Below are 16150 nucleotides of genomic sequence, written 5' to 3'. Positions count from 1 at the left end.
CACGAGGTGTCATGTTATAAATAGAGGTGTGCTGCGGTGTTGGAGATGTTGTATTTTCGGCTCGGGATAGGATATACATAGTATATACCTCGCATATATTAACACCCTGACATCAGGAGCACTGTCACTGGGTAAATGTGGGATGTTTACATGCTCAGAACCTTAAATATTAGGATACGTTCTCATTTTTAAACCACCTGCAATGCAATAAGTAGGAAATCACTGGAGCCTTTGTCATAGGCCCTTAAAGGGGTTGCTGGGACTTTAACACTCATTGCCTTTCCTAATCAGTGGTGGTGCGACACCCGGTACCCCCCGCCGAGCCTCTTTTCCCAGTGTCCAGATCTGATCAGTCGCGGATGAGCACAGCTCCATCGTCAGAGTAGTGGCTGCGGCCGGTACTGCACCTCCGCCACCTATCGATTTGCACTTGCAGAATATTTTAAGCCTTGCTAATTCTATAGATACATTTGCATAAACCACTTCCCCTTTAAATATACCGTAATAGAATGGATACTTAAAGGGGTTGTTCACTTTTTTGGGATTTTTTTTTTTAACTTAATTGTACGTATTTGGGGCTAAATATAATTTTTGCAATTGGGTTCCATTATAAATTTTGCAGCCAAAAATGAATGTTTCCTCCACATTCAGCTTCCATGTGGTCTGTGGTCATAAATCAGCAGAGAGGAGCTCAGAAAAAGACAGATAGAAGAGGTTCACTGACTTATTCTCCGCCAAACACAGGGGCTATAGAAGGCCGACGGGGCAATTTTTTTTCACTAAACTCAATTGCAAAAATGATTATTAGCCCAAGTGCATGCATTTAATGAAAGTAAGAAAAGTGGAAAAAACTCCTTTAAAGGAAATTCCAAGGAAAACTGATGCATGGGAATCTGTTCTATGCAGGGGCGGAGCATGGCATGGGAATCTGTTCTATGCAGGGGCGGAGCATGGCATGGGAATCTATTCTATGCAGGGGCGGAGCATAGCATGGGAATCTGTTCTATGCAGGGGCGGAGCATGGCATGGGAATCTGTTCTATGCAGGGGCAGAGCATAGCATAGGAATCTGTTCTATGCAGGGGCAGAGCATGGCATGGGAATCTGTTCTATGCAGGGGCGGAGCATGGCATGGGAATCTATTCTATACAGGGGCGGAGCATGGCATGGGAATCTGTTCTATGCAGGGGCGGAGCATGGCATTGGAATCTGTTCTATGCAGGGGCGGAGCATAGCATAGGAATCTGTTCTATGCGGGGGCAGAGCATGGCATGGGAATCTGTTCTATGCAGGGGCGGAGCATGACATGGGAATCTGTTCTATGCAGGGGCGGAGCATGTCATGGGAATCTGTTCTATGCAGGGGCGGAGCATGGCATGGGAATGTGTTCTATGCAGGTGCGGAGCATGGCATGGGAATCTGTTCTATACAGGGGCGGAGCATGGCATGGGAATCTGTTCTATGCAGGGGCGGAGCATGGCATGGGAATCTGTTCTATGCAGGGGCGGAGCATGGCATGGGAATCTATTCTATGCAGGGGCGGAGCATAGCATGGGAATCTATGCCGGGGCGGAGCATGGTATGGGAATCTGTTCTATGCAGGGGCGGAGCATAGTGCAGGAAATCCAAGTAGAGAATCTGTCCTGCTCCTCCCCATCAGATGCTGGTATCAGTTTTGTTGGGAATGTTCCTTTTATGCTAATTGAGGACGGTTTGACTGAAGAAGTTTAGCTGAATTTACCATAATCTTTTTTTTTTTCTTCTAATTCTAGAACAAAACTAAATCACTTATTAAAACTTTAAGTTGCACAAAAAAAGATTATGGGCAAAAGGGCCATGGTAAATGAGGTTAAAAATTAAAAAAAAAGTTAATATATGGAAAAAGAGAAACTTCCACGCTGGGGAGGGGAGGTGTTCTGCTTATCAGGGAGGTGAAGTAAAAAAAAAAAACAACAAGAAAAATGTCATGACATCACTAATTCTTGTCTAACACAGTGTAATTGCTTGTGTAATTACTCAGGGGTCGTCAGGTAGTCAGTGACCAGAACATGGATCTCAGTTCCACTATTGTTAGGAATTTTTGCTATAGTTTTTGCACAAAAAAATAAATAAATAGTTTTGGACAAATAAATGAACAAAATATAATTTAGTGTTTAAATAAAAATAATAAAGAGACTAATAAATAAAAAAATAAAATATAATTTAGTGTCTAAATAAAAATAATAGACAAATAAAGAAATAAAATAATTTACTGTTTAAATAAAAATAGACAAATAAAAAAATAAAATATAATTTTGTGCGTAAATAAAAATAAATAAACAGAAATAAAATATAACTTAGCATTTATAAAAAGTAATAAATAATTGTACAAATAAACAAAAAATATAATTTAGTGTCTAAATAAAAATAATAAATAAATAGACAAATAAATAAACAAATAAATAAAATAAAATTTACTGCCTAAATAAAAAATAAAAAAAATAATTAGACAAATAAATAATTAAAATATGATTGTGTCTAAATAAAAATAATAAATAAATAGACAAATATATAAACAAATAAAATAAAATTTACAGCCTAAATAAAAAAATAATTAGACAAATAAATAAAGAATTAAAATGCAAGTTTGGGTTTAAATAAAAATAATAAATAAATAGAAAAATAAATAAAAAAATTAAATTAAATTTACAGCCTAAATACAAAATTAAAAATGATTAGAGAAATAAAGAATTAAAATATAATTTTGGGTCTAAATATAAATAATAAATAATTAGACAAATAAATAAATATAATCTAATGTTTAGATAGAAAATTATATCACAATAGTTTTTCATAAATTCATATACGGTCCCGTGTTTTAACAAAAAGTGCGGTTTCACAAGCGCCGGTAGAGGGAGGGTTAATTCTGATGGCTCTTCCTCCCGCGGTCCTGAGTTAATGAAGTCGGAGGAGCGGAGTGAGTGTTTTTATATAATTATGCAGAGATGTGTGGGAGAAGGTCGAGTCGCTCACCGCCTCATGTGACGAGTGTCAGCGGCGGAGCGTGAGAAATTAGATCGTCAGCTCATCAGTCGATATCCACTATCGATGGTTTCAGAAATCTCCTGCACTCGCTGTTTTTTCTTTCTTTCCTCACGTATTTTTACCCCTGCTACGTTGCATCGCCGTTCACCGTTTTTGCAGCACTTTTCACCTAATCAAATGAATCGATGAAAATCGCAAGTAAAAATGGTGAAAATATGCATGAAAAAGAGACAAAAATGCAGGTATTGTACGCAGCGTTTTTTCTACTACCGCCTGGATTTGAAAAAAAAAGTGCAAAAATGCAACATGTGAACACAGCCTAAGTCACAGACCGAACGCCTCCTGTTGGAATGTGTCATGATGCTGCCACCTGCTGGTGATCAGTGACATGAACGCACATTGAGGCTACGTGCACACTTTGCGGTTTTTGTTGCGGATCCGCAGCGGATTTGACGCTGCAGATCCGCAGCAGTTTTCCATGCAGGGTACAGTACAATGTTACCCTATGGAAAACAAAAAACGCTGTGCCCACGATGCGGAAAATTCATTGCGGAAAAAAAGAAGGAGCATGTCACTTCTTTCTGCGGATTCCGCAGCGGTTTTCAACATGCACCAATAGGAAAGTGCAGTTGAAAACCCGCAGAAGAATCCGCAGATGAAACCGCATGAAAATCCGCAGTGAAAACCGCAGCGGTTTTTCACTGCGGATTTTCAAAAACCGCTGCGGAAAAATCCGCAGAAGAATCCGCAACGTGTGCACATGCCCTAAGTCTAGGGGTTCCAGTACTATTAGGGCGTTGACCCCTAGAATGAAGGACGGGTGATTCCAGAGCCTTGTAGGCGTTATTGTGGGATATTGGAATGTATGGGGTGTGTGGGGTGATCTGTAAGTGTCGCAGGATATTGGGATGAACATGATGTGTCAGTCCTACAACTGCTGAATCTTCTGACTCCCACCATCTCTGAGCAATAAGGAGGAGAGGGGGAAGGTGCCGGAGGCGTGGGATGGAGCAGCTCATTCTGTGAAGTGCGTCGCGCAGACAGCGACGTCCCGGTATCTGCCGCACACACGGGGTAAGTCCGACCAACGCTCAGCCCTCTATATTACCCCATGTACAACCCGAATCCTACTATCCTTACATCCCCTCAATACTTAAAGGGACCTTCATCTGAACTTATTCTATTGTTCCCTGTTATCAGCCACTAATGTTTTTCAATAACATGACTCAGCTGACCGATACTCATTGAGAACGTCCAGAAACATCTATATCCTTAGGCATGATTAATATCTTATAACGCTCCAGCTCTGTTATAAGCACCGGAATTTTGTGCTGATGGGCCTTCGAGTTGACTCGTTTTGGGGAAATATCATCTTTTTTTTACAAAATAATCAGTAAATGTGGTATATATTGTAGGAGCACATGTGTTGAATGTTCATACTGAGCTTCCTGGTTCATGAATAGAATACCTAAAATTGCATAGGAGTTATTCTACAGAAATGTAACTATTGCAAATCCAAATCCCATCAGTCTCTGGCGTCTTTCCTTTGTGTGTTGTACTTTTAGCCATCATCCAGTAGAGGAGGACATGGACCGTGTCACCATCATCCTGACCCTCTGTCTCTGCATTTTCGGAGGTAGGTGTAGTATCTGGAGAATGTCACCGTGATTTCCAGTAGTTTAACCCCCCAGTCTTGAGTGTCCGGAGGTTTAATGCTGCAGTTCCTCAAGATCAGTGGTTTATATTCCTATCCCTTGTGTCCAGTGGTTACTAACCCAGTGGTTTATTATCCCAGTCCTGTGCTTTAGATTCTCAGTCCTGGTTGTCCAGTAGTTTACTTCCCGCCATATCCAGTGGGCTGAGGTCCATGCGTCCTGGTGTCCCATGTCAATGGTGCTCAGTGGATTATTTCTAGTTCCTTGTGTTCTTAGGTTTACTTTTCCTGGTATTGAATGGCATGAGATCCCTGGTGTCCAGTGGATTAATGTACCTGATGTTCAATAGTTTATTTCCCAGTCCATGGTGTCCAGTGTTTTAGTGTCCCTGTGTCTAATGGTTTAGTTTCCCTGGTGTCCAATGATTTAGTTTCCCTGCTGCCTAGTGGTCCAATGTCTATAGTGTCAAATGGCTTAGTGTCTTGCTGTCCAGTGATTTAGTTTCCCTGGTACCCAGTGGTTTAATGTCTTGGTGTCCAGTGGTTTTGTTTCCCTGGTGTCCAGTGGATTAGTGTCTTAGTGTCCTGTGGTTTAGTTTCCCTGATGTTCTGTGGTTTAGTTTCCCTGATGTCCTGTGGTTTAGTTTGCCTGATGTCCTGTGGTTTAGTTTCCCTGGTGTCCTGTGGTTTAGTTTCCCTGATGCCCTGCGGTTTAGTTTCCAGGATGTCCTGCGGTTTAGTTTCCCTGCTGTCCTCTGGTTTAGTTTCCCTGGTGTCCTGCTGTTTATTTTCCCTGATGTCCTGCGGTTTATTTTCCCAGATGTCCTGCGGTTTAGTGTCCCTGGTGTCCTGTGGTGTAGTTTCCCTGGTGTCCTGTGGTGTAGTTTCCCTGGTGTCCTGCGGTTTAGTTTCCCTGGTGTCCTGTGGTTTAGTTTCCCTGATGTCCTGCGGTTTAGTTTCCCGGATGTCCTGCGGTTTAGTTTCCCTGGTGTCATGTGGTTTAGTTTCCCTGGTGTCCTGCTGTTTAGTTTCCCGGATGTCCTGCGGTTTAGTGTCCCTGGTGTCCTGTGGTGTAGTTTCCCTGGTGTCCTGTGGTGTAGTTTCCCTGGTGTCCTGCGGTTTAGTTTCCCTGGTGTCCTGTGGTGTAGTTTTCCTGGTGTCCTGTGGTTTAGTTTCCCTGATGTCCTGCGGTTTAGTTTCCCTGGTGTCCCGCGATTTAGTTTCCCTGGTGTCCTGTGGTGTAGTTTCCCTGGTGTCCTATGGTGTAGGTTCCCTGGTGTCCTGTGGTTTAGTTTCTCTGGTGTCCAGCGGTTTAGTGTTTGGATTCCTTGCATTCGTCAGTGGTTCCGTTGTGCCGCTGCTCTCCTGACCTTGGAGCGGATATATCTCCGCCGGCCATATGACCTCACAGTTCATCTTGTGGTGATGATGCAGAGTCACATCCACGGTATCTTCAGAATTTCCATGTTCTCCTCTTGCTCCTCCAAGGATCCGCCGGACTCCAGCAGGTGTTCCGTGTCGAGCCGGACAATGTCACCGCGGTGCAAGGGGCGACACAGTTGCTGGTCTGTGAGGTGGAGCACGCGTCGGGCACGGTGCAATGGGTCAAGGACGGGCTCCTACTGGGACCCGAGAGGACGATACCAGGATTCCCTCGTTACAGCATGAGTGGAGACCCCAAGAAAGGTGCGTCCCCCGTAAGATCTCCAAATATGTCTGCACCCTAATCCCAATACGCACCACCGTTCAGACAGTGTTTGGAGGGCAGTGACGTCACACCTGTAAGTGATGATGTCACTTGTGTCAGGTGACTCCTGTAAAGTGATGCAGGGTTATCAGTCGTGGGGAACATTTGCGGCCAATTCTTTTACACCCACACAATTGGGGGCACAGACCGTGCGATCTGCGAGGCCGCTCTAGGAAAATGGAATGAGCATCCTGCCATAAAAACAGGTCATGTGCCGGGTAATATCTCGACATGCCATGAATTACACCGCCATCCTCTGTGTGTCTCCAGGCGACTCGCCCAGCTGTGCCACGTATAATTATTATTTTTCTCTAATTGGATCTCTGCATTCATTAACCCCACAGGGGAGAACAATCTACGCATCGAGCGTTGCGAGCTGTCAGATGACGCACAGTATCACTGCCAAGTGGGGAGGTCGGAGGTCAGCATGGGGATTATGTCATATGCTGCAATACTGACGGTACTAAGTAGGTGCTCTGCCATATACTCAATGTCCGTTATTCCGCATTACTGTGTATATTGTACAATCCATCCCATATATCTGCCCCTCCTGGGTACATTGTATTCTCTGTGTCATACAGTGGATACATAAAGTCTTCACACTCCTCTTATCTGAAATTCCTCTTCAGTTTCTTCTTTTGATGCAAAATTGACTGATTTTTGGAACTGTTCATAATTCCCTCCACAATCACTAAAGCCCTAGTTCCAGCTGCTGAAAAACAGCACAATTCAGCCTCCAGCATACCTCACTGTGGGGATGGTGATCTTCTAGGGGTATTTTAACAGATGTGTGTAGACTTTTTATATCCATTCTGTATCTGCCTCCTAGATACCTTGCATGTTCCATGTGCCATATATGTCCCTACTGGGTCCACTCCTTCCAGTTACATTGTATCTTTGTACATTGTATAGTATAAACGCACTCCTCCAACATATGTAGTATATTCCATAGTACATGTTTACTCCGCCAAGTTACATTGTATGTTCCAGTCCTTCCGATTACTTTGTATTGTGAAATACTTTATATATTCCTGCTGAGTTTGTTACAGTTTGTTAATCAGCTTATTGTGTTTCCTCCAGTCCCTCCAGAAACTCCTGTGTTTAAGGACTATGTAGCTGGAAGTTCAGTCACATGGGTCTATGGGGTAGAGTATCCTGTCACCTGTAGTGCCCTCAATGCCAAACCCGCAGCTACCTTGACCATTATCAAGAGTGCGTAAGAGAACGAGAGTGGTGGGCATTCTTATTTAAAGGTAGACTTGATTGAATAACATCCTTATATAAGTCATTGATGTTCTGGTTACATGTAGGTGGAGTGGAAGTTACAGGATTATCCAGTGAAGAACCTGGATCTGTCGACAAACTGGAAAACACCGAGTCAACAGCGATGTAAGTGTAAACAGCAACTATCAGATTTTAATGAAGAGTCTACTTTACAGACATCCCTTGATCAAATAAAAATTTTTGGGGTTCATGTTCTGGGCCATACTTAAAATCATTTTAAAAGGTAAAATATTGCTCCTCCTGCAGTTGCTACCACCTGCAGATGGCACCCCGTAATGTTCACCTTCTTTATGCCCATTGGTAAAAAGAAAGGAGATTTGGCAACATTATGGTGTTTGTGAAGAGGGGTAACCTGCATTGGTTGTTACCACTCATATCAATTGGAGAGAGGCGTATTTTACCCCATAAAAGCTGTTTAAGATAGGGAAATGCTAAAAGCATTCGTACCACAAAGGGTACCGCAATGGGCACCACAATTACCCCATTGATATTATCTAACATTGCTAGATCATACATTATAAACTTATTTTAGATGTTGTCAATTAATGGCATGACTCATATGAATATATCAACAATAGACCTGAAATGGGCTATTTTTATTGAGGATCAAGTCAAAGTCTATTTAAACATTGTATATAAAAACCTTTACAATTTTCTCTACTCACAGAGTCATCCCACAAAGTGCAGATAATGGAAAGCTACTGGTTTGCTCCGCGCTAAATCCGGCTCTTCAGACACCACTGACCGTGAGCTTCACCATGAATGTGCTGTGTGAGACAATGCTATACTGTACAAACCATTCACATCTCAGTTACCATAGATACATGTTTTTTATTATATTTGTAGCTAGTTTCTCCATAAAAGATAAGCAAGATGACCAAATGTACTGGTTAAAATTATACCGGTGGCACCATTTATCTTGGAGGATACAATTAGACTATACGAGAAAAATACAACTTATAACACCAATGTGCCACAAACTGTAGTAGAAGGTTTAGACAGCCCAAATATATATGTGATATTCAACAAGAAGCCTCAAGAAAACAGTAATGTACATAGGTAGCTGTATTCTTGGAGAGCCTGGGAAGGGGTCTTCATACTCAACTTTTTCATTTCCACAATAGTCCCCCCTGACAGCCCAGTCATTGAAAGTAATAAAGGATCATCTGTTAAGTCTGAGGAACCTTTGGAACTCACATGTATATCTCATAGTGGAAATCCTTTGGCAACTTTGCAGTGGTTAGAGGTGAGTTTTCTGAGAGTCACTGTTGTCATTTTAGCTAATAAAGATATGTCACTATTTTGGATAATCCTTTTTTTTCAATGGGTTTCCCAATTTTAAGCCAATTACAGTATATCTTGCCGGTACCTTCAGTGGTCAGTTGTATTCTCTTCTGTGGTGGAGGTAGTGTTGTTTCCTTGCAGTGACACCACAGGACAAGTTAAAGAGTAATTAAACTTTTTGTAAACTATTGATCAGCATTTACAAAGTTATAAAACTTTTTAACTAAAGTGCTTCTTTTACAAGCTGCTTTGAACTGCTGCTCTACCACGCGACCATTATTTACAAACGACCTGTCTGAGTAGAGAAGATCACACGGCTTCTAATTTTGCCTCTACTTCTCCTCTAGAATGAAAAAGTAGTGTATAACCGCTGGAAGACGGACAATAACAAAAGACTTTCTAAAAGTGTCCTTACTATGAATATCAAGCCGGAGCATAATCAGGCCGTTATAAGCTGCGAAGCCCTCAATCACGTGACACAGGCGGTCCTCCGAGCTAGCATCACTCTTACTGTCCTCTGTGAGTAACTTAGCCTACATACTATATATAATGTAATAGAATCTAGTCTAAATTGATATATAGGGACAAATTTGCAAATACACTGTGTTCCAAATTATTATGCACAGTTAAGAGTTTAGGAGTGATAAGGTTAGAATTTTTTTTGTTTGTCATTTAAACTCATTGATGGTGATGTGTGTCAGGGCTCTTTATATCACTGAAAGCAATTGCAGATACCTGTGCAAATTAGTTTGGCAAGTGTGTCCAAATAAAGGCAAGACTACTTAAGAAGGCTGTTCCACATTATTAAGCAGCCTACATTTTTTGCCAAAATGGGGAAAAAAAAAGGATGTGTCGGCTGCTGAGAAGCCACAAATTGTGGAGTATTTAGGTCAAGGCATGACTACAATCAACATTGCCAAGACACTTCATTGTGATCATCGCACAATCAAGAAGTACAGGTCCTTCTCAAAAAATTAGCATATAGTGTTAAATTTCATTATTTACCATAATGTATTATAATATATTATAGATTCATTATCCACCAACTGAAATTTGTCAGGTCTTTTATTGTTTTAATACTGATGATTTTGGCATACAACTCCTGATAACCCAAAAAACCTGTCTCAATAAATTAGCATATTTCACCCGACCAATCAAATAAAAGTGTTTTTAATACCAAACAAAAAAACCATTAAATAATAATGTTCAGTTATGCACTCAATACTTGGTCGGGAATCCTTTGGCAGAAATGACTGCTTCAATGCAGCGTGGCATGGAGGCAATCAGCCTGTGACACTGCTGAGATGTTATGGAGGCCCAGGATGCTTCAATAGCGGCCTTAAGCTCATCCGGAGTGTTGGGTCTTGCGTCTCTCAACTTTCTCTTCACAATATCCCACAGATTCTCTATGGGGTTCAGGTCAGGAGAGTTGGCAGGCCAATTGAGCACAGTAATACCATGGTCAGTAAACCATTTACCAGTGGTTTTGGCACTGTGAGCAGGTGCCAGGTCGTGCTGAAAAATGAAATCTTCATCTCCATAAAGCATTTCAGCCGATGGAAGCATGAATTGCTCCAAAATCTCCTGATAGCTAGCTGCATTGACCCTGCCCTTGATGAAACACAGTGGACCAACACCAGCAGCTGACATGGCACCCCACACCATCACTGACTGTGGGTACTTGACACTGGACTTCAGGCATTTTGGCATTTCCTTCTCCCCAGTCTTCCTCCAGACTCTGGCACCTTGATTTCCGAATGACATGCAAAATTTGCTTTCATCAGAAAAAAGTACTTGGGACCACTTAGCAACAGTCCAGTGCTGCTTCTCTGTAGCCCAGGTCAGGCGCTTCTGCCGCTGTTTATGGTTCAAAAGTGGCTTTACCTGGGGAATGCGGCACCTGTAGCCCATTTCCTGCACACGCCAGACTCAGTCCACTGCTTCCTCAGGTTCCCCAAGGTCTGGAATCGGTCCTTCTCCACAATCTTCCTCAGGGTCCGGTCACCTCTTCTCGTTGTACAGCGTTTTCTGCCACATTGTTTCCTTCCAACAGACTTACCATTGAGGTGCCTTGATACAGCACTCTGGGAACAGCCTATTTGTTGAGAAATTTCTTTCTGGGTCTTACCCTCTTGCTTGAGGGTGTCAATGATGGCCTTCTTGACATCTGTCAGGTCGCTAGTCTTACCCATGATGGGGGTTTTGAGTAATGAACCAGGCAGGGAGTTTTTAAAAGCCTCGGGTATCTTTTGCATGTGTTTAGAGTTAATTAGTTGATTCAGAAGATTAGGGTAATAGGTCATTTAGAGAACCTTTTCTTGATATGCTAATTTATTGAGACAGGTTTTTTGGGTTATCAGGAGTTGTATGCCAAAATCATCAGTATTAAAACAATAAAAGACCTGACAAATTTCAGTTGGTGGATAATGAATCTATAATATATGAAAGTTTAATTGTAATCATTACATTATGGTAAATAATGAAATTTAACACTATATGCTAATTTTTTGAGAAGGACCTGTATGTAGCTGATTCCCTGCACACACGTGTGCGTGCTGATAAGGAAAAATTGAGGACTCTTTCCAACAGGCAATTGCGTAAGGTTAAAAGAGCAGCTGCAAAAATGCCTTGTCATAGCAGCAGACAGGTTTTTGAAGCTGCTGGTGCCTCCAACGTCCCCAGAACAACAAGATGCAGGGTTCTTCAGAGGTTTGCAGCTGTGCGTAAGCCATCCTGTCGACCACCTCTATCCACTGCACACAAGCAGAAACAGCTCCAGTTGGCCAAACGATACATGAAGACTGACTTCCAAACTGTTTTGTTCACCGATGAGTGTCGTGCAACGCTCGATGGTCCAGATGAATGGAGTGGAGGATGGCTGGTTGATGGACACCCCATGAAAACACGGCTAAGGCACCAACAAGGAGTAGGTGGAGTAATGTTTTGGGCTGGAATCATGGGGAGAGAGATTGTCGGCCCCTTTATGATCCCTGAAGCGGTAAAGATGAACTCCATAATCTATGTGGAGTTTCTAAAAACACTTCCTGCCATGGTTCAAGAGGAAGAACCGTGCTTTCCGCAGCAAGATCATTTTCATGCATGATAATGCACCGTCTCATGCTGCAAAAAACACATCTGCATCTCTGGCTGCTATGGGCATAAAAGAGGACAAACTTATGGTGTGGCCACCATCTTCCCCTGACCTCAACCCCATTGAGAACCTCTGGAGCATCATCAAAAGGAGTGTCTATGATGGCGGGAGGCAGTTCACATCTAAGCAACAGCTCTGGGAGGGTATTCTGTCCACATGCAAAATAATTGAAGCAGAAACCATCCAAAAACTGACAAATTCAATGGACGATAGAGTTTGGGAGCTTCTTTATAACAAGGGGTCCTATGTGCAAATGTAACATCACCTAGAATAAAGTTTTCACTTGAAAACTGTTTGATTTCATATTGTAATAAGCTGATAATGCTTATAACTTCACAACTGACCATTTTTTGTTCAAAATAAAAAAAAGGTTGAAAACTCTGCTGTGCATAATAATTTGGAACATGCATTTTGAGTGTTTATTTTTTTTAAAAAGATACTATTTTCATAGGCAGTTTGTTCCAAAACATTGCAATTATACTAGAATAGTAGATGACTGGAAAATAACAATGACTGCAATTCAGATAGGTAATTTAGAGAAAATATGAGGAAATATAATTTGCATAATAATTTGGAACACAGTGTATTTCTTTCCAGTCTGGAGCTCAAAACATCATCTTGTCACTTGCAATACCACTTTTCACCACTTCTGATCCCAGATGTTTTGCATAGTAACTACAACAATAGCGCCCCCCCCCCCCCCCCACTAATCTCTTATTCATACAGGACAATAGAAATGTCTGAACTGATGCTTTTTTTTTTAAAGTTACCTAATTTGTTTTTCACCTAGTTCTTCCCACCAAAGTAACGATTCTGGGATCATTCAGAGGTCCGGAGAATACGTCTCTATCGTTCTCTTGTTTCACGACATCGAGTAATCCCCCCGTACACATCCGCTGGTGGCTGGGGGCCGCAGAGCTGGAGAATACTATAGTCACTGTAACTGATGTGAGTAATAACTTCTCATTATCTCTCTCTTAGTAGGGATGAGTGGACCTGTGGAAGTTTGGGTTCTGGTACCCGATCTGAACTTTCTTCCAAAGTTTGGTTCGGGTGCCAAACTCCATTGAAAACTTTTGATCTGGAAAATATTCTCTCTCCCGGAACTCCGAACATTGAGAGAAGTCCATGTTCGGCGATTACCACCGGACACGGTACCAACCCCAAACTTTTAAGTTCGGGTTCTCTTGTCTCTACTATCTATCTATGATTCTATTTCCAGGCGGATCATGGAGGGAGGATCACAATGTCGAATATGACCACAGTGGTCCAGAGGCAACATAACGGCATGTCGCTGACCTGCGAGGCTTTCAATGAGGCTCTTCTCTACACCAAGTCGAATAGCGTCCAGCTCAGCGTAAACTGTGAGTCGTGTATTCCGTAGAAAACCCTGCAACGTTCTGTTTTTCATCAGAATATATTATTAGAAACATCTGATTAATTCATCAAGAATAGACAGAAAAGGTAAAGTTTAGGCAAAGGGAAGTCTTATTTGCCCCTTGTTCCTGTGCTAATAGCAGATATAGGAGGGACGGGGCAGATGGCGGCTTTCACAAGACGTTATTCTGCAGCACTTCCATTAGCTTTAGTAATCAGATTTTCCAAGCTTTCCATAGATAGGTGAAAGGTTATAAAGAGAGGAGATCCTAGTAGTGAACGTGGGAACCAGCGCCTCCGCAGGAATAGTGAAGCATTACATTGTTCCTGGGCTGTATGTGTAATGCACGGATATGGTTGGGTCCTCCAGTAACGACCCTTTTGAAAAGAATAAAAGTCATTTTCTATATGTAATTTGCACAGAAAAGTGAAAGTTTCATGGCAGATCACTGCTGCCGGTGACATCTTGGGATGCGTAGGTATCAGGATATCGGTGACGAAGACACTACAACCAATATGGAGTCATTGACACGGTTTTTAAGAGGTTAACGTTGTTTTCAGACCCTCCTCAGAAGATCTGGATTGAGGCTCCTCCGTTGGACACTCGTTTCCGGACCGGGACACATGTGAAGATAACCTGTCTCACCAGCGGTGGTCACCCGCCACCCCAACTCGCTTGGCTCAAGGTACAAAAAATAAAAATGTGATTAAAAAAAAAGAGATTTTTTTTTTTTGGCAGAAATGATCGAAAACTTTTTATTTTTAAACACTCAGGAAAAGATACCGGTGTCAGAGGGACCGACGATAACTGCGGGGAAGATTGTGTCCAGAGAGATCACCGTGAAAACCGTGCCGAATGACAACCAGGCAACGTACCGGTGCAATGCCAACAATGGAGGGAAGACCATACTGACTGCCACCACCAAGCTGCACGTACAGTGTGAGTGATGGGGCGAGTATGAGGTCCTTCTATTTACCGGCACTGAGAACCACATGAATATAGGAAGATATCCTAACTGTGAAATGCCAATGGATGGTAAATGGGGACCATGGGAATTGGAACATTGTGACATGGGAGAGAACGAGAACACCATTTTTTTTAACGCTTGTTTGTATTTTTCACCATGGTCTTCAGGTCTCGGTTTCCTTTTCTTCTTGTTTAGTTCCTCCGATTGATGTTAAAATTACCAGCCCAGTCAAAGATTATAAACGTGGAAGCACTGTCAGTCTGGTGTGCAAAACCGGGAGCAGTAATCCAGAGGCAACAATATCCTGGATCATGGATGGAGTCACGTGAGTAGTAAGCTTGATATCATATACCGTATATGTGAGCCCACCACCCAACAGACCACCCAACTGACCAAAAACCTAAACGACTATCCAGTCTATGATTCCACCCCAAAATCAACCACTTTGGCAACCAAACACCGACACACCATGATTCCACCCCAAAACCAACCACTTTGGCCACCAAACACCGACACATCATGATTCCACCCCAAAACCAACTACTTTGGCAACCAAACACCGACACATCATGATTCCACCCCAAAAACCAACCACTTTGGCAACCAAACACCGACACACCATCCAACAACCAACCGAACATGCAGCCAGCCATGCAACCAACATATTTCCTAAGCAACTAACCAATGGATCAGCCTCCCAACCAAACACAAAATCCAAGCAACCAAATAGCAAGCTGACCAAATACCAAACCAAGAAGCCAACAAACCAACTGATCAACCTGCCAACCAACCTCATAACCAGCCAAAACACCAGAAGAACTAACTACTCAACCAAGCAATGAACTGACGTTTCTCTTTATCAGTTTGAATGGAAAAGATCTGGGGATAGCAAAAGCAGAATTTGGTGGAAAGTCGACCTCCGGCAGCGTCACTATAAAAGTATCCTCAGCAGAAAATGGAAAACGCGTCTCCTGCGAGGCCTTCAGCGAAACCTTGAGTGAGACCGTCAGCACCTTCTACAAGCTCAATATCCTGTGTGAGTACCACCTGTCGTGTCTACACTTCTCATGGGATTGTTGACTCGTTTAAGGGCTAACCCTTTCCGTTGCACCAGAATTTAGGTTAATTACCACCCCTTGACTTTGTTCTACTCTCTCATGATGGCCATAGAGGGACCAATCTTTAGGCTCTTAGATCTATGACCAGAACCAAATATGAAGGGATATGAGCTGGAGATATCTTACTGACCATAAATGATGGTCAAGTCATATGTGATACCAATCAACTATATACATGTGACAATGGAGGTCAAGACACCATAAATGATGGTCAACTCAGATTGGCCAACAATGTCTGAAGATTCCATCGTTTACTGTAGATGGAGAATAGTCTGAAAGGTACCTTGTGTTTTAGTTCCTCCAGAATTCACCGATGAGCAGCCGAAGGTTGTCCAAGCCGTGGAACACGGTGCAGCCCTCATCCCATTATACATCCGGGCCAACCCTACTGCCGTCAACTTCACCTGGAGTCTACGGGGACAAGTACTGAACCAAGGTGAGAGGGTATGACGGGTGGACATGGAAACCTGCAGCAATCAACTGTAGTTTGTGGTGGAAGTGGGGGGAGGTCTCCTCCGCAGGGAAATTAAGTATTACAGCCCAT

The 16150-nt window shown here is 42.5% G+C and overlaps 1 protein-coding gene across 2 annotated transcripts in view; it reads left to right on the top strand.

Moving 5' to 3' along the window:
- The window catches only part of NPHS1 (NPHS1 adhesion molecule, nephrin), a 41446-nt gene that overhangs the window by 15015 nt on the left and 10281 nt on the right, over positions 1-16150 (top strand). Inside the window, exons 1-16 of one of the 2 annotated variants that reach the window (XM_077260211.1) lie at positions 4013-4097; positions 4589-4659; positions 6166-6363; positions 6769-6891; positions 7505-7636; positions 7735-7813; positions 8376-8479; positions 8833-8954; positions 9340-9511; positions 12934-13091; positions 13366-13507; positions 14082-14206; positions 14295-14460; positions 14684-14813; positions 15352-15524; positions 15902-16042. In XM_077260211.1, coding sequence (XP_077116326.1) covers positions 4611-4659; positions 6166-6363; positions 6769-6891; positions 7505-7636; positions 7735-7813; positions 8376-8479; positions 8833-8954; positions 9340-9511; positions 12934-13091; positions 13366-13507; positions 14082-14206; positions 14295-14460; positions 14684-14813; positions 15352-15524; positions 15902-16042 — 2014 coding nt within the window. In that variant the 5' untranslated portion in view covers positions 4013-4097; positions 4589-4610. Of the gene's footprint in view, positions 1-4012; positions 4098-4588; positions 4660-6165; positions 6364-6768; positions 6892-7504; positions 7637-7734; positions 7814-8375; positions 8480-8832; positions 8955-9339; positions 9512-12933; positions 13092-13365; positions 13508-14081; positions 14207-14294; positions 14461-14683; positions 14814-15351; positions 15525-15901; positions 16043-16150 lie in introns of those variants that run through there. The other variant, XM_077260212.1, reaches the window with a different exon arrangement.

The sequence above is a fragment of the Ranitomeya variabilis genome, chromosome 4 (genome assembly GCF_051348905.1).
Source record: "Ranitomeya variabilis isolate aRanVar5 chromosome 4, aRanVar5.hap1, whole genome shotgun sequence".
In the NCBI taxonomy this organism is placed as follows: domain Eukaryota; kingdom Metazoa; phylum Chordata; class Amphibia; order Anura; family Dendrobatidae; genus Ranitomeya; species Ranitomeya variabilis.
This window is presented reverse-complemented; position numbering and strand designations above follow the sequence as displayed.